The 22463-nt window shown below is 42.4% G+C and overlaps 1 protein-coding gene across 1 annotated transcript; it reads right to left on the reverse strand.

The window, feature by feature from the left end:
• Positions 1-17554: 17554 nt before the first annotated feature.
• On the reverse strand, positions 17555-19264 carry LOC142302248 (E3 ubiquitin-protein ligase TRIM39-like). The gene has a single exon (XM_075343323.1). The coding sequence runs from the start codon at positions 19262-19264 to the stop codon at positions 17555-17557; it is 1710 nt and encodes a 569-aa protein (XP_075199438.1).
• Between the last annotated feature and the right edge of the window lie 3199 nt (positions 19265-22463).

Below are 22463 nucleotides of genomic sequence, written 5' to 3' on the forward strand. Positions count from 1 at the left end.
TGCCCATAGAGAGCGTCCCTACGGGATGAACGCTACAGGACCTGAACTTTGAGCCATCCTCCTTGTTTGGACTCAATTGAGTTTGTTCTTGCATTTAACATGCCTTTCCTTTCAGGTTGTATTATGGACTCAATATTGAAATCCCCAAAGTGAATTTCAGACTGGGAGTGTGCTGTTTCTATTTGTTTTAGTTAAAACTGTTATTTAATGTTTTTCATGCTTGTCTCTGCTGCCATCTACTGGTCAGACCTTTCGCCTCTTCTGTTTCTTTTGTCCAGCCCATGGGAGTGTCTGCTGATCCTCTTACATCATTTCCTGGCATATTCAGTTCCAGCCAGAGTTTTTGTGAGAATCACATCCCTTATTGGAGCTGCTAGAAGCAAAGTCTTCTGACCTTAGTGACTCCAGAAACAAGCATCACAAGAGAACCACAATGCCAGGTACTTGGACTACTGTACTCTGCATGTCCTAATCTTTGGAGAAAATAAACCACCATTGTTTCATCTCAGCATGTGCATGTTTAACTCTGGAGCGCTCTGGTCATGTCTGCCTCACCTATAGGAAAAACGAAGGTAAGATTCTCACACCATCTCACAACTACGCACTGTCAGAGTTCTGGAATTTCCAGTTTTCTTTTGAAGGATCTTGCCCTTTGTTAACATGGAGTTTTCTGTTCTGTTGCCCTACTTCCTGTCCATCTGTTTAAAAGCCGCCCCTAAGCTTAGTCTAGTTGCCTGAGTATACTGCTTCCTGTGTACTCCTGCCCTGCTGCTCTTATCTCCTGATTGCTGTTTGGATCCAGTTGAAACACCTGACACCAGCTCTGGACTTCACCTCTCATCCAACTGTGCTCGGACTCTGTCTGCCGTCTCTGGTCGGCACTTCTGCCCGGTCCCTTCCGTTCATATCCACCCTAGGACTCACATCACGTACGGACATTTTTTGGACTATATCTGTTGTCCTTTTTGTGTCCCGGCTGCTGCGCATTTAGGCCTTCTGGGGTGATTGCCGGACAGCCCCTGTATAGGGGTTCGCTCCTGGTGGTCTCCCTGGGGGAGTCCGGTGTGCGGTCCCGGGAATTCCCCTTTGCTCTGAACCCAGCAGGTATTTACTGTGTTTATGTTCCACTGTGTATATTCTGTTCTGTGTACATATTGCGGTTACATATTACTGTGTATATTTTGTTCTGTTTACATATTGCAGTTACTTATTATTGTGTATATTCTGTTCTGTGCACATATTGCGGTTACATATTATAAAACGTCTTTTGCACCAAGAACTAGTCTCTGGTTGTCATTGCCCTTACGCAATCGAAATCCTCAGTACATACAATAGTATTACGCGCGCCTTCAATCGCCTTTAAGTGGGGACAGAACAATCTGAGACGGCTTTATTCAAGCTTCGAAGGAGACAATATGAAATTGTCTGCCATACACATGCAGACCTGAGCATTTATAAGGTATAGAAAATTCAGAAATACACAGCTGTTACTGGTGACACTTGCATATACCTTGCTTTTAAAAATACCCTTCGGGGTCACAGATGTCACTTGACCAGACAATATCTTGCTTTTTAGATGAAACCAGACTTGTGGTTTCCAACAGAAACTGCATGGTTAGTGACAAATACTCTCTTTAGGCTGATTATAAAACACATGATTATAAATGTTGAATCACTCCAACACAAATAGAATTAAATCATTACAAAATATATGATTATTAAGCTTATAAAGCAAATTATTCTGACATTTCCCTCCTGTTATAACTATATAACTCATATGTTTAATTAATTATATGCTCAAGTCCATCCATGTGCAGCTCTTCGTATGATTTTTACTGAACATCTCATCATGAACACGTCTTCTTTACACATCTCCATATATTCATCTTTGTCCGGAACTACTACTTGATGCATAGTCTTTGTTAATGAAGTGTCTATAAGTCTGTCATGTAAAACTCTTGAAGGGTCCTTACCCCCATCCCCACCATCAGCCACAGATCGTCATGACGATTATGTGATTGGCCTGACTTTGGGTGATGGTAGAGCTGCAGCCAAAGGATGCATAGAAAAGACATTTCTTTGTTCTGTTGGAGGAAAATCTTCTAAAACAGTTTTTAAGCGCTACATTAATGCTAGAAAAATGAAAAGCATATTGCCGGAATCCCTGGGGAGCGCTGAACCTAGCGCACCGTTTAGCTTGACTGGGAGATCGCTGGTATCACGACAAATGAGTATTGGCCAGTAAAATCATGCTAGATGTGTTGTGTTTGGTATCTATGTAAATATAAAATCGAGATATAAAATATGAAGCTAATATCTTTCACCTGTGTGGCCCAGGGGCAAAGATATGTGAAAAACTAGAATTAAAGAACTTTGTGACAATCTTGGCACAGCCCACAAGTGACCATAAAATGAAGTCACAGAGATGGGGGTTACCTGAGGGCATAAGAGCAATTAGCTCCTTTCTGGAGGAGAGTCAGTATTGGAAGGCATCAGTAAGTGGTGATGCTGGCCGTCTTTCTACCATCTTCTTCTCTTGGAGACCTTCACTCCCTAAATTCGGACGTCACATCTATGGCACGAGTTTCATAAGTTTCACGGTTATACTTTTTATTTTATGTAACTGTCTATACTGTATTTGTATTGTTCCCTTTTGCAAATTCTTGCTTTTTTAAACACTGCCTATTTTCTGATTAAATATCTAAAATTTAATAGTTTGTTTCCTTCTGCTCTATATATGAACCCAAACCCGTCCGAAAAGCCTTCTGCTATCTGAAATGGGTCCCCAGCTATCCTGAAAAGTTGGGTGGTGGCAGCGTAATTACTATTGCAAATAATTATTGCTGTGCTATCATTAAGGGTACCGAGGTGTGTGTATATATATATATTCCATCAGTGGGAATCGGGGATATATACATTTACCCTTGCTGTGAAACCTCCAATATTGGGCATTTTATTCATTGTCCTGCAGTACCAAAAGTGGCCTGTCGACAATAGGGGCGCTAGAGAGTAGTCGTGTTCATGACAAATTAGTGAAGAGCTGCAGGATATCTGAGAATGTGGCGACCCTGAACACAGTCAGCCACCACTGAGTGCTGCACCCATGCTGGGACAGTACTTCCAGGTGATCCTAAGGGCCAGAATGAGGTGTGTACGCACAGACACATAGCAACCAGTTTCCCCCACACCATTATATGGGACCCTTGAGCAGTCTCCAGAGGAAGGCTGGCCTTCAAATCTTGTCAAGGGGTGAAGTGGGGGGACTAGGAGCTTGAATGCAGAGGTTGTCAGGAAGAAAGGAGAGCCAGTCTGGTGGTGGTAGTGCGTGGCAGTCGCCAGTGATGCGCGCGCGCTGCCACTAGTCAGGCCCTGCGTGTGGTAGTGACAGTTGGCGGGGGAGAACAGTCACTGAGGAGACAGAGAGAAAGAGGTGCTCCTGGTGTTTAGGCACGTACGGGGAACAGGTCCCTAGAGCAGATTCCAGTTTAACTATCTGCTAAACCTGGCCGGTGAGGGGAACTACAAGTACCTCACCAACCTCACAGAGTCCGAGCCTCAGCAGCAACGCAGGGACCCATAAAGAGACAAAGCTTGGAGCTATCTCACCTAGTCCACGCTGCCGGCAGACAGACAGAACACAGTAGAGAAAAGGCAGTAGCGACTCCCTGGATAGACCCCCATGGTACTTCAGGTCAGGGGGTATCCGAACACCAAGTGCTAGGAAGGCGAGCTAACAGTTACCCTCAGTCTGGCCCAAAGGATACCTGGTTCTACCTGATTCATCGCAGGGTGTCATCAGAGGGTGAATATCCGGTGTGCGCCTAGTCGTGTCGCTCAGTTGCACCGTGTGCTATGGCCCAGTGGGTTCACTCTCACTCGAACCCGTCAGCATTACAGCCCCCTCATTTACATTTGGAATTACGGTAAACAGTTTATCTCTAAAATACATTTACTAAGCTCTACAGTACTAGAGGGTTTTTTATAGGTGATTTTTTTCCCATATAAAGGTTTAAACAGTTCAATTTCAGTTTTGGGGCTGATAGATGTCCTCATAGCAGATGTTGGTGTTGGCTGTAACCTGACGCCTATTTTTTTATTGAACCGATATTTTATAGATTATGTCTCGGGTCAGCAGACGCCATCGCCGAGATCACTCTGAAGTATATAAACCAAATGTGACCGATGAGTCACATTCCAGCATATACATTATCATTATAGACTTCGCTCTTTGGTTTACCACTGAGATAAACGTTCTATTCATGTTTTCCAGATCTGTAAGTGCAGGGTTCTCACTTGACATATATCTCTTTGATTTCCTGATTGTGGAACAATGGTCTATATATCTGAGATAAGGATGTATCCAGCAACACAGCCACATAATTTCAATGAAGAGAAATTATTGCAAAAAAAGTTTTATTTTTTTCTGTTTAAAAAAAATTATCATTATTATTTATTATTATAGCGCCATTTATTCCATGGCACTTTACATGTGAAAAGAGGTATACATAGTATGGACAAGTACAGTAAGTATAAACAATACAAGGCACAAACAGGTACAAGAGGATAGAGGTCCCTGCCCGCGGGGGCTCACAGTCCACAAGGGATAGGTGAGGATACAGTAGGTGAGGGTAGAGCTGGTTGTGCAGCTCTGTATCAAACTGAGGGTTATGGCAGGTTGTAGGCTTGTCGGAAAAGGTGGGTCTTCAGGTTCATTTTGAAGCTTGTCAAGGTAGGCGAGAGTCCGAAATGTTGTGGCAGAGCATTCCAGAGTATGGGGAGGCACAGGAGAAATCTTGGATGCGGTGGTGGGAAGAGGAGATGAGAGGAGAGTAGAGAAGGAGATCTTGTGAGGATCAAAGGATATGTGCAGGTAAGTACTGGGAGACTAGGTCACAGATATAAGGAGGAGACAGGTTGTGGGTGGCTTTGTAGGTTACTGTTAGGGTTTTGAACTGGAGTTGTTGGGCAATGGGAAGCCAGTGAAAGGATTGGCAGAGAGGAGAGGTCGCGGTGTAGTGGGGGGAAAGGTGGATTAGCTGGGCAGCAAAGTGTATAATAGATTGTAGGGGTGTGATACTGCTAGAAGGGAGGTCACAGAGCAGGAGGTTGCAATAGTCCATGTGGGAGATAATAAGGGCATGTACTAGGGTTTTTGCAGTTTCTTAGGAAAGGAATGTATGGATCTGGGAAATATTTTTTAGTTGGAGGCGGCAGGAGGCGAAGAGGGCTTGGATGTGTGGTTTGAAAGAGAGAGCAGAGTCTAAAGTTACTCCCAGGCAGTGAGAACCTTGGACTGGGGGAGTGACCAGCCATTGACTTTGATGGATATGTCAGGTGGGGGGGTTAAGTGAGGTGGAGGAAAGATAATGAATTTTGTTTTGTCCATTATCAATTTCAGAAATCGAGCAGAGAAAAAGGATAAAACAGCAGACAGACATTGTGGGATTCTGGTTAGTAAGGTGATGTCAGGTCCAGAGAGGTAAATCTGCGTATCATCAGCAATGAGGTGATACTAAAAGCAGTGAGACTCTATAATCTGTCCCAGGCCAAAGGTGTAGATGGAGAACAGCAGAAGTCCAAGAACGGAACCTTGGGTGACACCGACAGAGGGCGAGATGAGGAGATGCTATGAAAGTGGGAGACGCTGAAAGTCCGGTCTGTTAGGTATGAGAAGATCCAAGATAGCACCAAATCTGTGATGCCCAGAGACAAGAGAATCTGTAGTAGGAGGGATTGGTCTACTGTGTCGAAGGCAGAAGACAGGACCAGGAGGAGAAGGACAGAGTAGTGTTGCTTGGCTTTGGCAGTTAGTAGATCGTTGGTGACTTTAGTTAGGGCAGTTTCAGTGGAATGATGGGGTCGGATGCCAGATTGTAACCGGTCAAAGAGGGAGCATGAAGAGAGGTATGAGGACAATTCAAAATGGACATGCAGTTCTAGTAATTTTGAGGCATAGGGGAGAAGTGATATGGGGGGTTGTGTGCTTAGAGAAGAGAGGGAAGAGAATGTGAGTAGGTTGTGGTCAGACAGTGGGAGAGGTGAGTTTGAGAGGTTAGATAGGGAGCAGAGGCGGGTGAAGATGAGGTCAAGCGTGTGGCCATCTTTGTGAGTAGCCTCAGAGGACCACTAGCAGAGGCCAAAGGAGGAAGCGAGTGTTAGAAGTTTAGAGACAGATGAGTAGAAAGTGTCAATAGGGATGTTAAAGTCACCCATGATGATTGTGGGAATGTCGATGGAAAGGAAATGAAGTTGCCAGGTGGTAAAGAGGTTAAGAAAGGTGGTGGCCAGCCCAGGGGGGCGGTAAATGATAGCCAGTTGAAGGTTAGAGAGGGAATAGATGCGGACAGAGTGCACTTCAAAAGAGGAAAGAGTAATGGAGGATGGCAATGGAATTGGGGTGAAGGAGCATTTTTCTGACAGGAGAAAACCAACTCCTCCACCATGCTTGTTACTGGGACGGGGGTATGTGAGAGAGATTGAGACCACCATAAGAAAGTGCCGCAGGAGAGGCTGTGTCAGAAGGGGTGAGCCAGGTTTCTGTGATGGCGAGGGAGGAAAGTTTATTAGTGATGAAAAGATCATGGATGTAGGAAAGTTTATTGCAGACAGAGCGAGCGTTCCATAGAGCTCCTGTTAGAGGAGCGGGGCCTGGGTGAATGGGTATAAGGTTAGAAAGGTTGCGAAAATAAGTCAAAGATCGTGGACGACAGTTAGAAGTGACTGTGGTGATGTGATGAAGAGGGCCAGGATTTGGAGAAATATCTCCAGAAATGAGGAGAACCAATGATAGTGTTAGAAGGTAGGAGCAGGAGAGGCCATGAGGTGGTCGTGTGTGTCTACAGACATACAGAGTTATATGAAGCAACAGATCTGAGGAGGAGGTGAGATGGGTGGGGAGGATGGAGAGAGAGATAATTAGTTCATTACAGGGTTTAGGGATCAGAGGGGGCAGTAGAAAGTGAAGTATTATTGGGGCGAAAGTGAGAAGAAACACAAACATTGTTTAAAGTAATTACGTATCCAGTCACCTTTCGATACTTTCTGGCCCAATTCCGGCCTATTTAATTTAAAAAATCCCATTTGGAGAGAAATCATAATAAAAAGCAGAAAAAGATCATTAAAACTAACTCATTTCGAACAATTTTATTCTTAATTATTATATAATCCATAATAATATTTTTATGCAATCAGATTACATCTCCATTTTTATCTATTATTTTGTACTGGAGATGCTCTGCTGTGTATTCTTTACTGCTGAGCTGGCAGATTGATTGACTGTGCAAGATTCCATTCTTGTTCTGGGAGGTGTATGCTCAGGTGTTTCATCTTTCTGGTAATTGCCCTGTTTCTTTTCTGAGCATGCTCCCCCAGAACCTTGCCAGTCGTACATTCTGGTTTGGTAGTTGTGCTGTTAGCCTGTGTCTTTGCTTTGTTCTGATCTCTGTTTTCTGACCCTAGACTGTTGCTTGATTACTTTTTGCCTGCTCCCTGTTCCTGTCGTGACTACTTGCCTTTTGACCCTGGACCGTTATCTGACTATGTCTCAGTTTTCTCCCTGAAGTTTGCTACGTGTCTTCCTGCAATACTGACCCTGGATCGTGACCTGTTTACGCTTGAATTCTCCCTGTGTCCATACGTGTCCTCCTGTTACCAGACCCCGGCTTTCCGGACTACTCTTTCGTCTATACTACCCGTAAGTAGTGACATGAATTACAGCTACCCCCAAAAATAAGCCTTATTTGCAGATCAATAATGAAGTGTCAATTCAGCTAAAAAAGTTAATTACAGCAGGACACTTCAATATAGAAAGTGGACACCCCCAAAAGACAGAAGACAGTGCTGAGGGGATGGACCTGTTGAAATGCAATTCATGTAGCATGAAACAGCTGTTGTCGACATGCTCCTTGTATCTCAGAGCTGCTTGCTTGTTATTAACACCTTCACGACCTTTGACGGATCTATCCGTCATGGATCATGTAAGGTTAAGCCCCGCCCCCTGACGCGGGCAGGATGCGGCGATCGGCGCACATATCAGCTGTTTTCAACAGCTGACATGTGTGCCTGCATGTTACAAGTGGAATCGCATTCCACCCGTAACATTAACCCCTTACATCTTGCTGCCAAAGTCTGTCAGCGAGATTAATATACGCGCGGTCATGTTTTTTACTTACCGACGCCCCCACCAGAAGACACGTGAGTGATCACGTGACTTCCGGTGGTTGCCATGGTAACACAGGGTCATGTGATGATGTCTGCATCTATGACGAGTCACTTTCATTTTCACTCGGCCCGGAGCCGAATGAATCAGGAAGTGACCGTATCTGCTGTTTACAGCTGTGTAAGGCAGAGCGATCGGATTGCTGATCGCTATAGCCCCCTAGGGGGACTAGTAAAATAAGTTTTAAAAAATAGAAAACCCAAAAAACCTAAATGTTCAAATCACCCCCTTTTCACACCATTGAAAATTGAAGGGTTAAAAAAAAATAAATATACACATATTTGGTATCGCCGCATTCAGAAATGCCTGATCTATAAAAATATAAAATCAATTAATCTGATTGGTAAACGGCGTAGTGGCAAAAAAAATTCCAAACGTCAAAATTACGTTTTTTGGTCGCCGCAGGTTTTACGCAAAATGCAATAACAGGCAATCAAAACGTAGCATCTGCGCAAACCTATACATGTTTGGTGTCTACAAACTCGCACCGACCTCAGGCATCATACCCATACATCAGTTTTACTATATAGTGAACACGGTGAATAAAACTATATCCCAAAAACTATTGTGCCATTACACTTTTTTTTACAGTTTTTCCACACTTGGAATTTTTTTGCTGTTTTCCAGTACACCATATGGTAAAACTTATGGTTTCATTAAAAAGTACAACTTGTCTCGCAAAAAACAAGCCCTCATAATGCAAGATTGACGGAAAAATAAAAAAGTTACGGCTCTCGGAAGAAGGGGAGCAAAAAACAAAAACGCAAAAATGGAAAGTGCCCGGGGACTGAAGGGGTTAAGGAACCATGAATAAAGAATTTTGTATTTTTTAAGGCGAATGAAGTATCAGCATTTTGTCTCCTCTTTTGCTACACTTTTGTCCCAAACCAGAGAAGACAGACCCAAAAGAAAGAAGACAGACCCCGTTATTGCACTCGCCAGACCCTGAACAGCTTGCAGATGCTGATGATGTATGTGTAACACCCACGGGGCACTAAGGGGTTAAGTTCGTACCTTGCACTCACCGGGCTGGTGATGCAGGTCTCTGCTGTGTCACGGGAGGCCTGGCCCAATTCTGTGGCCCCGAGGTGTACAATACACGGGGAATGGAAGGTGGATGAGGATGGTGGGTTTGGAGGAGGTAGTGGGAGAAGTAGAAGGGATTGTCTTCTGTGACGCCACCTACGGTATGTGGCCAGGTAGTAGCCTCTGCCGCAGTTGGTGTCCTCTGGAGCTGATGTGGAAGTCGCAGCAGGGATGGTATTGCTCCACGTAGGTGGAGCAGTCCCCAGGGAAAAATTATGGTGGTAGTAGTTAGAGTGCAGGACTGTGGGTGCCGAGAGTAACTGACCAACACAGACTGGTTGCTTTCTTTACCTTTAGTTGGTCCCAGAGTTTCCATGGCCCGGTCAGTCTGGAAGCAGTGTGGGTTTTTTCTCTCTGCCCGGTGGTTTGTAGGCCTTTCTTAATGCGCTTGTGGTGGGGTCGCTGTGGCCTGAAGCCGCACAGCATCTCTCTTCTTACTGGCAACTTGTCTGGTCCCTCTTGGCGGGTAGCGCAAGCCGATATGGGTCCCACTAGTACTACTGCGGCCCCGGGCTCTATCGTTTAACTTCACCTAAGGATTCTCTGTTGTGGGCCAGGGGATATGGAATCGCCTGTCCTCTGGTATTTGCTACTAGGCCGTTAGCACCCAGTAGTCGAGGATTCTGTTGTCATGGTACCTGCACTCCGTCCTTGAAAGCTGACGTTCTGAGGATCCTGCTTCATGTTCCACCCTAAGTCCTCCTCCAGGTCAGTATGTCCAGAAAGGCTGCCTTCAAAACACATTCTGAGCTCCCCCTACTGGCCCGGAGGAGGAAATGTTGCATGTTAATGTACCTGACAAAGAGATTTTTCCCCACTGTTTCCAGGCATGTCATTGTCCCCAGGGATGAGACCAATGTCACTGTGGCTCCCATGACCACTGAACTGGAGTGCCACATATGGACTCACCAACAGTTATCTGTGTCACTGTCAGATCTGCTCATACACACATCGGGTCCAGGATCCCTTCTCTCTCACACACACACACACACACACACACACACACACACACACACACACACACACACACACACACACCTGATCGCAGTAACTTTTAATTTTCTGGTGATACCGTACTGCTTGCGGCTGGCAGGGGGACCTGGGACGTTATGAAATGCAAGTACTTGCGGTGGAACCTATCGAGGACCTGCGATGGAATGCATTGAGGACCAGGTCCTCGATACGTTTCACTGCAGTTCATCGCATCGCAGGTCCCTCTGCTGTCCGGAAGCAGTAGAGTATCACCGGATGTGTATGTTTGTATGTGGTTTTACTGCAATAGGATATATCTGTGTGTGTGTGTTTGTGTGATGTTACTGTATTCAAATATGTGTGTGAGAGAGGGGAAGGATGCTGAATAAAAGGGGTGGACCGCTGTGGAACGCACGAGGACCTGCTGGGAGTACCGACTGTGGAATGCAGGAGAACCTGAGAGTAAAGCAGATGTCCAGGCTCTGGTAAGTGTCATTCTCCTGGAGGGTGTCTGCCTTCTTTTGGGGGTAAGTTAACCCTCAACCCATGTTTCCCCAAAAATAAGCCCTACCCATGTTTCCCCAAAAATAAGCCCTACCCAGATAGTAAGTTCTAGCACATTTTTCAGGGCAAAAAAACAATATGACAGCATCCATTGTATAAAAATAATTTAATTGAAAAGATAAACACAAAATAAAATATTTTTAGCGTTCCCTTGTCATGAAAAAGTAAATATAAAAAAAACAAACAAATGTGAGAAATATACATGTTTCTCATGCCTCCCAACTTTTGAAGAACAGAATGAGGGAGAAAGTATGCGGCGCGCCGTGGCAAATTTGACCACGCCCCCTATCCACACCCCAAGCCACACCCACTTGGCAGTGAGGGATGTTCAGCAGATACCCCAGACTATTCGATCTTTTATAGCCAAAACGTTCTCATCTTTATGTAGCTTCCCTATATGACATGTTGCTTTTTGTGTCTGTAAGGCTGCACCAAACTACGAAATAACAATATTCCCTGATTATTGCATTTTGCCTGCATTGCTTATGCCTTCTCCCCATTACAGGTGCTAGAGGTGGGGAGACAGAAGGCGCAAATAGGGTCTTACCCGGTATGACTGGAGATGACGAAAAATAAGAGTACACTCACCTGATCTGGTTGTGCCAGTCACAACTCCTGAGATCGCATGTGAGTGTCAGATTGGTTTGAAAGCAGCGGCCCCGTGGCTAGCAAATGTCAAATATATAGAAATAGGAAAACGGGTTTTAGCCGCGCTGAAAAACCACTGGTACAGGATTAATGAAGAGGTTTCTTTTTTATTTCAGCATTTCCAACGCGTTTCAGAGACAAGGACCGTCTCCTTCCTCAGGGAAAAAAGAAATCATGCAGCTGTCTAACAGTCAAGTGTTATAAAGGAGGATGAAGACTGCCACGTTGACAGCCATGACGTCATCCACCCACTCTGTTGCAGGGCAATGACTCAGACACGTGGAGAACATACAGGAAAAAATCACAATCAAATACATCGAATTATTGTAAAACACAAATAACTGCATGAGATAAAAATAAAAATTATTAAAAGTTGTTAAAAAAAGTTTTTTGTGGTCCATTTTTGACATATAAAGTTTTAGATTTGCAGGTATAATTTATAAAAAAAGACTAAAAAGAGAATGGAGAGGTGCGAACCTGTGAACAGTTACCAGTATGCGGGGGGATTAGCCACCGTACCATTCCTCCAAATACATCTAGTGAACTTGGTAGAAATGGGGATGGGATGTCATAAAGTGACTCAGAAGGATCAGTTTATAAAGGCAATCGCCCTCCAAGAGACGTGAAAATTTAATAAATATTTGTATATATATAAAATATAGATCTGTGCAAGTGCATGAACATGATAAATATTAAATCCATTATCCGTATCAAGTTTTACTGTTTAGAAGAATAAAATATCAAATGAAAACCAAAGCGAACAATTTGGATGAATCAAAGAGGGGCTAGTGTGGGATAACCGAACGTAAGGTGAAAAAGAACCGCATCTATGAAAGAAGGAAGCGAGTGCCAGTGGAGACGGGGTGAAATGAGCGCAGTCTGTTTTTTCCCACGGTCTGAACTCATTTCACCCCGTCCCCACTGGCACTCGCTTCCTTCTTTCATAGATGCGGTTCTTTTTCACCTTACGTTCGGTTATCCCACACTAGCCCCTCTTTGATTCATCCAAATTGTTCGCTTTGGTTTTCATTTGATATTTTATTCTTCTAAACAGTAAAACTTGATACGGATAATGGATTTAATATTTATCATGTTCATGCACTTGCACAGATCTATATTTTATATATATACAAATATTTATTAAATTTTCACGTCTCTTGGAGGGCGATTGCCTTTATAAACTGATCCTTCTGAGTCACTTTATGACATCCCATCCCCATTTCTACCAAGTTCACTAGATGTATTTGGAGGAATGGTACGGTGGCTAATCCCCCCGCATACTAGTAACTGTTCACAGGTTCGCACCTCTCCATTCTCTTTTTAGTCTTTTTTTATAAATTATACCTGCAAATCTAAAACTTTATATGTCAAAAATGGACCACAAAATTTTTTTTAACAACTTTTAATAATTTTTATTTTTATCTCATGCAGTTATTTGTGTTTTACAATAATTCGATGTATTTGATTGTGATTTTTTCCTGTATGTTCTCCACGTGTCTGAGTCATTGCCCTGCAACAGAGTGGGTGGATGACGTCATGGCTGTCAATGTGGCAGTCTTCATCCTCCTTTATAACACTTGACTGTTAAACAGCTGCATGATTTCTTTTTTTCCCTGAGGAAGGAGACGGTCCTTGTCTCTGAAACGCGTTGGAAATGCTGAAATAAAAAAGAAACCTCTTCATTAATCCTGTACCAGTGGTTTTTCAGCGCGGCTAAAACCCGTTTTCCTATTTCTATATATTTGACATTCTCCCCATTACAGTTGTGCTCAAAAGTTTACACATCCCGGCAGATTTTTTGCTTTCTTGGCCTTTTTTCAAAGAATATGAATGATAACACAAAATCTTTTTTTCCACTCATGGTTAGTGGTTAGGTGAAGCCATTTATTGTCATCTACTGTGTCTTCTCCTTTTAAATCATAATGACAACCAAAAACATCCAAATGACTGATGAAAAGTTCCTATACCCTGTTGATTTTGGCCTGATAACATGCACAGAAGGTGACATACATGGGTTTGAATGGCTAATAAAGGTAACATCCTTACCTGTGACCTGTTTGCTTGTAATCAGTGTGTGCATAAAAGCTGAGTGAGATTCTGGGATCCAGACAGACTCTTGCATCTTTCATCCAGCCACTGAAGTTTCCAAATTGTGAGTCATGGGGAAAGTAAAAGAATTGTCAACGGATCTAAAGGAAAAGATAGTTGAACTGTACAAAACAGGAAAGGGATTCAAAAAAGATATCCAAGGAGTTGATAATGCCAGTCAGCAGTGTTCAAACTGTGATTAACAAATGGAAAATCAGGGGCGCTGTAAAAAACAAACCACGAGATATCTGACCAACAAAAATTTTGGCCACAACTGCCAAGAAAATTGTTTGGGATGCAAAGAAAAACCCACAGATAACATCAGCTTAAATACAGGACTCACTGAAAACTAGTGGTGTGGCTGTTTCAAGATGCACAATAAGGAGGCACTTGAAGAAAAATGGGCTGCATGATCGAGTCACCAGAAGAAAGCCATTACTGCGCAAATGCCACAAAGTACCTCACCTACAATACGCTAAACAGCACAGAGACAAGCCCTCAAACTTCTGGAAAAAGGTAATTTGGAGTGATGAGACCAAAGTTGAACTTTTTAGCCACAACCATAAATGTTACAATTGCAGAGGTGTCAACAAGACCTATGATGAAAGGAATACCCTTACTACTGCTACTGTAAAGCATGGAGGTGGATCACTGATGATGTGGGGAAGTGTGAGCTACAAAGGCACAGGAAACTTGGTCAAAGTTTAATTAAGGAAAGATGAATGCAGCTCGTTATCAGCAAATACTGGAGGAAAATTTGCACTCATCAGCCCAGAAGCTGCGCATGGGACGTACTTGGATGTTCCAATATGACAACAATCCAAAACAGAAAGCCAAGTTGAACTGTCATTGGCTATAGCAGAACAAAGTGAAGGTTCTGGAGTGGCAATCTCAGTCTCATGACCTCAATATCATTGAACCAGTTTAGTGAAAACTCAAGCAAAGCCCAGGAATTTACAGGAACTGGAGGCTTATTGCCAAGAAGAATGGGCAGCTTTACCATCTGAGAAAATTAAGAGCCTCATCCACAACTACCACAAAAGACTTCAAGCTGCCATTGATGTTAGAGGGGGCAATACATGGTATTAAGAACTGAGGTATGTAAAGTTTTCATCAGGGTAATTTGGATGTTTTTGGTTGTCTGTATGATTTAACCCCAGAACACGCAACCATAGAAATCTACACTTTCACATACCTGGGGCCTTTTAGGCCTGTGTGCAAATAACATGGAGTAAATCAAATAGAAATTGTTTTCAAAGTTTATTTGAGATGTGAATATTTCAAAACATTATAATTATGTGCATAAAACAAAAAAAAAAGTAATTATACCGGCTTAAAATGCCCAATATATGCATTCTATATAATTATATATACAACAATTTTTTTGTCTAAAAATGGTTTTTATATAAAAGTTGTAGTAAACATGATGCAGGAATATTTCTTTTCAAAAACTTTCCTTTTCAACATTATTGATTACCCCAACAATTTTCACATATTATTTTTTCGGAAGAATGTTCCTTGCAGACATTTTGTCTACAAGTAGTACAGAAACGCTCAGATTTCCGTTACTTCTTTGCTGGACAAATATAACAGCGCTTTCTTTTTTTTTTCTCTTGGCTCTGGATGTTCCTGAAAATGTATACTACATCGGATCATAGCTTCCGTAATTTGCCTTGGTAAGCAATTCGTGTTGCTTCGCTCCATCATGGTAGACATCAAAAGTTCAAAGACAAAGTAAGACAAGATAAAGACAAAGTCTTCCCCAGCAACAGTACAGACAAAAAGACTGAGGATCACATGTAAACCAAGTACAAGCCTAAAAGGCCCCAGGTATGTGAATATGAGGTAGTCCCAAAAAAAGAGTTGTTTTACCAAAATGCCTATAACATAAAAATATATGAACAACTGGAAATCACTAACAACTATATACCTGAGGAATACCTAGAGTTTCAAAATTCTAACTAAAGTAATCTTGCATAAAATAGAAAACAAGTAACCTAGCAGGCCTGTGAGGCCCCAGGTATGCGTTCTAGGTTAAAAAGAGAAAACACAGTAGTGACAATAAATAGTTAAAAAGAGAAAACACAGTAGTGACAATAAATAGCTTCACCCAACCACTAACCATGAGTGGAAAAAAAAAAAGAGTTTGTGTTATCATTCATATTCTCTGAAAAAAGGCCAAGAATGCAAAAAATTTGCTGGGGTATGTAAACTTTTGAGCACAACTGTATTTCTTGCATTTTTAGTGCAGATGTGAAGCTGCGTTTTTTTGAGAGTTTTTATAGCACAAAAAAACTTTGATTCTGCATTTAAAAAAAGTAGCTGCAGTTTTCTTCCATGCATTTTTGAAGCTCCATCTAGAAACCTCTAGAGAAGAAAAAAAAAACACAAAAACAACAGAGTTCAGCGGCGTCTTTTCATGAAATCACACCCACATTCCTTAGACAGTTAAACACAGCAGAATATATGTGCAAAAAAAACAGCAGAAAAAAACGCAACATTTACACTACTTGTGAACACAGACTAAATGTCCAAGCAAAGTGGATGTGATTTCATGAAAAGACGCCCTCTCTGCATCTATAGATGCCGCTGAACTCTGCCGTTTTGGTGCTTTTTATTTTCTCTATAGGCTTCTTTGTGGAGCTTGAAAAAAACGCAAGCAAAAAAAACCAAAACATTTCATTTTTAAATGCAGAATCAAAGCTTTTGTGTAGTATTAAAAGGCATTAAAAACCCAGACTCACATCTGCAACAAACATCAAACGTATCAAATATAGGGGAAAACACATAGAAAACACAGCAAAAATGCAATAATCAGAGAAAATTGTTATTGCGTTGTGTGCTGCAGACACCGCAGAAAAAAATGCAGCATTTACACTACATGAGAACATGGCCTCTGCGTTACATTTTTATTGCAATTTTTTAATTCATTTTAATAGAGGAAAAAAAAAATTAATTGTGCCATTTTGTTTTTACCATTTACTGACGCCTTAAATAATCTGATTGCTGTGTGATGCGGATCATTACAATTACAGAGAAAGCAAATGTATCCATGTTTTTTGCTGATTTGTGATTATTTATTATTTTTTAAAAAATAGCACAAAGTTATATTATTCTGTTATTTTGATTCTTTTTAGTAATTTTATTAGAAGAAAACATATTTTTTACTCTTACTCTAGAATACAGGATGCAAAGATGCTACTATGTACATTGGATCTCTATGTCCAGTCTAATCTGCTGTGGAGTCAGAGGCTGCACTGCAGGTGCATCTATATAAAATCCTCTCTCTGATATCAGTAGAGCCTGTGGTTCCACAGCTAGGGCTGCTGTAATGTGTTTGAAAGTTGCTGGTTTCATTCCAATGGGGGGGTTCAAAATAAAATTATATATGTCATTTTTTTTTCTCATTTCTTTATAATAGTTCTATGGGAGCAAAAGAATCTGACTTCTTCATTCACCTACATAGAGATGCAGTATAAATCTATCTATATCTCTATGTAACTAAATAATTTGCTTCTGTCTTCTCTGCCTACAATACAGGTCAAGATTACCAAATCCTCTTGTAGCCCTCTGTAGTGACAGTAGCTCAATGGTAGAGCTGCTTCCTGTAGACAAGGACCTCATGAGTTCTAGTCCTGTTGCTGGAAACCAGAGCAGATGATAATTTAATTTATTTACTGCTCTTCCTAAATTAATTTATTCACTGAACTGAGAGGAGGAACCGGGACAAGAGCTGTGAACAGCAGAACTGCGGGAGAGAGCACTCAAATTGGGATACTACCACTGAATCTGGGGCTGTTGGGAGGTATGGTTTCCTATTTTTCTTTGTTTTCCCCTGATATTAACAAAAAAAGTAATACAAAAATGAAATAAAAATTAAGCCCTATGTTATCGTGAAAAAAAAAATATTTGAAAATCTAAAGAAAAATTCTAGAGCTGTTAAAAGTGAATTTATGATACAAGAAGTGACAAGATCCTTCAGGAGACTCCTGCCACTGGCTGAATGCTCCACCAATCATAGATTCTACTTCCTGTGATGTCACCAATTGCTGGGTGGATTTTTTTTGACGATGAAGGCTCCTCACAGCTGCTCTTCCCTGATATCTTTACAGAACCACCAGATACACATAATGCAGCATGAAGGGGCTCGGTGAAGGCGGCAGTGAAGGTGTGTAGGTGTCTGATGGGGTCACACAGCTCATAAAAGGACAGCTGCCCGGCCTCATAATCCAGACAGATCCTGACTCTATCACTGGAGATCAGGTGCGGTAACTGGATCACTTTACTGTCATGTGTCACTGAATACTGATTATTATATAGTAGCCTTCTATATAAACTCCAGGACTTATTATTATCTCCAATCTGTGAGTGATCTCCGCTCCTGTCTATACTGGGGTAACACATCCCCACCTTCCACCAACGAGAACCACTGATCTCTACATCCCAGTAATGTCGTCCTGAGGTAAATCCCCTCCTGCTCATCACCTGATTATACTGGAATCTCTCTGCTGTTTCTGGACGATTCTGTCTTATTTTTGTCCAGGTCACAGTTTTCAGGTCGTCTGATATAAGGAGATTATTATGAGCTGTTTTTACATCCAGTAATATGTCTGCAGGATCCTCCCCATAGAAGGTCACATTTATATCTCTTATCATATCAGATAATGTGTGGGATATGTGTAAGATCAGCTCCGCACCCCGATCATCTCCTCCTGTGTCCTCATCACCTCTGTCATGCCCTCCTGTGTCCTCATCACCTCTGTCCTCCTCAGGATCACACAAGTCCCCAGTTTCTGGATCCTGTAAGACGGTCAGTGGATCAGTCATGTTACACAGCTCCTCAATGTGCCTCATATTCCTGGACAGTTCGTCCTTCTTTATTTCCAGCTTCTGGATCAGATCAGACGGTGGTTGTGACACCTGCTCTTCCCGTCTGGAGATCTCACTCAGGATCTTCTTCTCCAGGTCGTCCACCCGTCTCTTGATGTCTATGAACAGTGCAGTGACTCTCTCAACTTCTCCAGATGCTTGTTCTTGAGCTTTTCTCCTGCGCTCCTCCAGACTCCAAACTCTTTCCTCAGTTTTCTCTCTTTTTTTGATCAGTTTCTGGAGAACATTTCTCAGTTTCTTCTTCTTTTTCTCAGACGCCTCCTCCAGCATCTCCACTAGGTGGCCCTGATGTTCTCCAGCCAAACTGCAGGACGCACAGATACAAGCAGCGTCCTCAGTGCAGTAATATTCCAGGATCTTCCTATGGACAGAACATTGTCTATTTTTTATAGAAGTGCTGGGTTCTGTTAGCACATGATCTTTGGCTGTTTTGCTGTGAACTTTCAGGTGTTTCTCACACAGAGACACCTCACACTGCAGACAGGATCTAACAGCCGATACAGGAGAGTGAATGCAGTAAGTGCAGCGGATCCCGGTGATCTCCTCCTGGTGTGGATGAGTAGACATGAAATTATCCACTATATTGGACAGAGCTATGTTCCTCTGTAGTGGAGGCCACTTCCGAAATGTTGCTCTACATTCAGGACAGGTGTAAACTCCATACCCGCTCTCTGTATCCAGCACTCCATCAATACAGTCCCGGCAGAAGTTGTGTCCACATCTCAGGGTTACAGGATCTGTATAAATGTTCCTACAGATGGAGCAGAGCAGCTCGTCTCTCAGATCAGCAGACGCCATGGCCGAATTCGGTCTGATGCACATAAGGCAAATGTGATGGATGCAGCAGAATGTCTTCCAGCATTTTCCTTATCATTGTAGACTTTGCTCTTTAGCCTTCTTGTATTATATTTCCCTGGATTGCAGTTGAGGGAAGGGTCATCATCACTTATGTTATATCTCTTTCCTATCATAGTATACTTATTTTATGCCATTTGAACACCATATTAGTAAGATTTGTTTTACGAGCGCTCAGGAAATCATTAAGCACACACAGCTTTATGGTGTACTAAAGGCTTCTGCTTTATTACATCATGTGACTAGTTTATATATACAGTGCCTACAAGTAGTATTCAACCCCCTGCAGATTTAGCAGGTTTGATAAGATACAAATAAGTTAGAGCCTGCAAACTTCAAACAAGAGCAGGATTTATTAACAGATGCATAAATCTTACAAACCAACAAGTTATGTTGCTCAGTTAAATTTTAATAAATTTTCAACATAAAAGTGTGAATCAATTATTATTCAACCCCTAGGTTTAATAATTTGTGGAATAACCCTTGTTTGCAATAACAGCTAATAATTGTCTTTTATAAGACCTGATCAGGCCGGCACAGGTCTCTGGAGTTATCGTGGCCCACTCCTCCATGCAGATCTTCTCCAAGTTATCTAGGTTCTTTGGGTGTCTCATGTGGACTTTAATCTTGAGCTCCTTCCACAGGTTTTCAATTGCGTTAAGGTCAGGAGACTGACTAGGCCACTGCAACACCTTGATTTTTTTCCCTCTTGAACCAGGCCTTGGTTTTCTTGGCTGTGTGCTTTGGGTCGTTTTCTTGTTGGAAGATGAAATGACGACCCATCTTAAGATCCTTGATGGAGGAGCGGAGGTTCTTGGCCAAAATCTACAGGTAGGCCGTGCTATCCATCTTCCCATGGATGCGGACCAGATGGCCAGACCCCTTGGCTGAGAAACAGCCCCACAGCATGATGCTGCCACCACCATGCTTGACTGTAGGGATGGTATTCTTGGGGTCGTATGCAGTGCCATCCAGTCTACAAACATCACGTGTGTGGTTGGCACCAAAGATCTCGATCTTGGTCTCATCAGACCAGAGAACCTTGAACCAGTCTGTCTCAGAGTCCTCCAAGTGATCATGAGCAAACTGTAGACGAGCCTTGACATGACGCTTTGAAAGTAAAGGTACCTTACGGGCTCGTCTGGAACGGAGACCATTGCGGTGGAGTACGTTACTTATGATATTGACTGAAACCAATGTCCCCACTGCCATGAGATCTTCCCGGAGCTCCTTCCTTGTTGTCCTTGGGTTAGCCTTGACTCTTCGGACAAGCCTGGCCTCAGCACGGGAGGAAATTTTCAAAGGCTGTCCAGGCCGTGGAAGGCTAACAGTAGTTCCATAAGCCTTCCACTTCCGGATGATGCTCCCAACAGTGGAGACAGGTAGGCCCAACTCCTTGGAAAGGGTTTTGTACCCCTTGCCAGCCTTGTGACCCTCCACGATCTTGTCTCTGATGGCCTTGGAATGCTCCTTGGTCTTTCCCATTTTGACCATGTATGAGTGCTGTTCACAAGTTTGGGGAGGGTCTTAATTAGTCAGAAAAGGCTGGAAAAAGAGATAATTAATCCAAACATGTGAAGCTCATTGTTCTTTGTGCCTGAAATACTTCTTAATACTTTAGGGGAACCAAACAGAATTCTGGTGGTTTGAGGGGTTGAATAATAAATGACCCTCTGAATAAACTTTTCTCAATTTAAAAAAAAAAAAAAATATAAAAGAAATAACATTCTTTTTGGCTGCATTTCACACTTCCAGGCTGATCTACAGTCCAAATGTCACAATGCCAAGTTAATTCCGAATGTGTAAACCTGCTAAATCTGCAGGGGGTTTAATACTACTTGTAGGCACTGTACCTCTCAACTCTTGAAGAACAGAAAAAAGGAAAAATTATGCAGAGCAAATTTTGACCATGCCCCTAGCCAGACCCCAAGCCACACCCATTTGTCAGTGAGGGAAGTTCACCAGAGCCCCAGCCTGTTTATTCATAGTCGTAGCAGCCAGAACATTCTCATATTTATATAAGCCTCACTATATGTTATGTTGTTTTTTGTGATTGTAATGCCATGTTCACACGTTGCAGAAATCCTGTGTTTTTTGTTTTTTGCAGGGGCCGCACCAAATTATTCAATAACCATCTTCTCTGGTTATTGCATTCGTTCTCATTCTTATGCCTTTTCCCTCTTATTTCATATGTTTCTGGTGCAGATGTGAAGCCGCGTTGTTGGCTTTGTGCGCACACAGAAGTTTTGTTTCTCCAGTGAAAAACGCACCCTCTGGCAGAGAAACGCACCCAAAAAATGTATGCGTTTTTACCGCGTTTTGGTGCGTTTTTGGTGCATTTTAACATTGTCAACAGCAAAACGTTGAGACCTCTAGAAAAGAAGTGACATGCTGCTTCTTTTTTCTGCAGCGAAAACTGAAAGGAAAAAAAAAGCAACATGTGCACAGCCTTTAGGAATTCTCATAACCTTTGCTGGGGAAGGTCATACATGCAGTTTATAACCACAAACTGCACCCAAAAGTGCGGAAAACACAAGGTAAAAACGCAACAAAAAACGCACCAACCCTTTAACATTGCAGAGTACAAGAGAAGCTTTGTAATTTCTTTCTTCCTTTATCCATACCTGGAAAGTGTGGTAAAATGCACCATGGGGGGCCTTGTACTGTGTGTGGTAAAATGCACTGTGATGGTGGGATATGGTGTACTGTGTTTCATGCTGTGTAGGTTCGTATTTTACGCTTAGTTCACTGTCCATTATTTGCATTGCTTGTCTGTACATTGTATTGTCTGTAGGTAATTACCCCCTGTAGTATTCCTGTCCATAACTCTGGGGGAGGGGGCCTCGGATCCACCTACTGTAAACTCTCTGCTTACCTGGGGGATCTGTGAGTCTGTTGGAGAAATTGAAGAGAGAAGGAAGAAGATTGACCCTCTAAGGGAAGCTGTGGCTTCTCAGAGAGACCTGGACATTTATTTATCACTTTCTGGACTATATTCATGTTTCTTTACTAAATTTACCCTTGGTTTTGTGGATTATGTTATGCACCGTTTGATTTGCTTGGAATAAATGCATATTGGATTGCTCACAAATCTCTCGCTCTGTTGATTGTGTGATATGGGAGAAGGACCCCGTCACAGCAC

This window comes from Anomaloglossus baeobatrachus, chromosome 4 (genome assembly GCF_048569485.1).
Source record: "Anomaloglossus baeobatrachus isolate aAnoBae1 chromosome 4, aAnoBae1.hap1, whole genome shotgun sequence".
Taxonomy (NCBI): Eukaryota; Metazoa; Chordata; class Amphibia; order Anura; family Aromobatidae; genus Anomaloglossus; species Anomaloglossus baeobatrachus.

What these genes read in the sequence shown, in the direction of transcription:
- LOC142302248 (XM_075343323.1), bottom strand. Translation starts at nt 19,264, where the DNA reads ATGGCGTCTGCTGATCTGAGAGACGAGCTGCTCTGCTCCATCTGTAGG.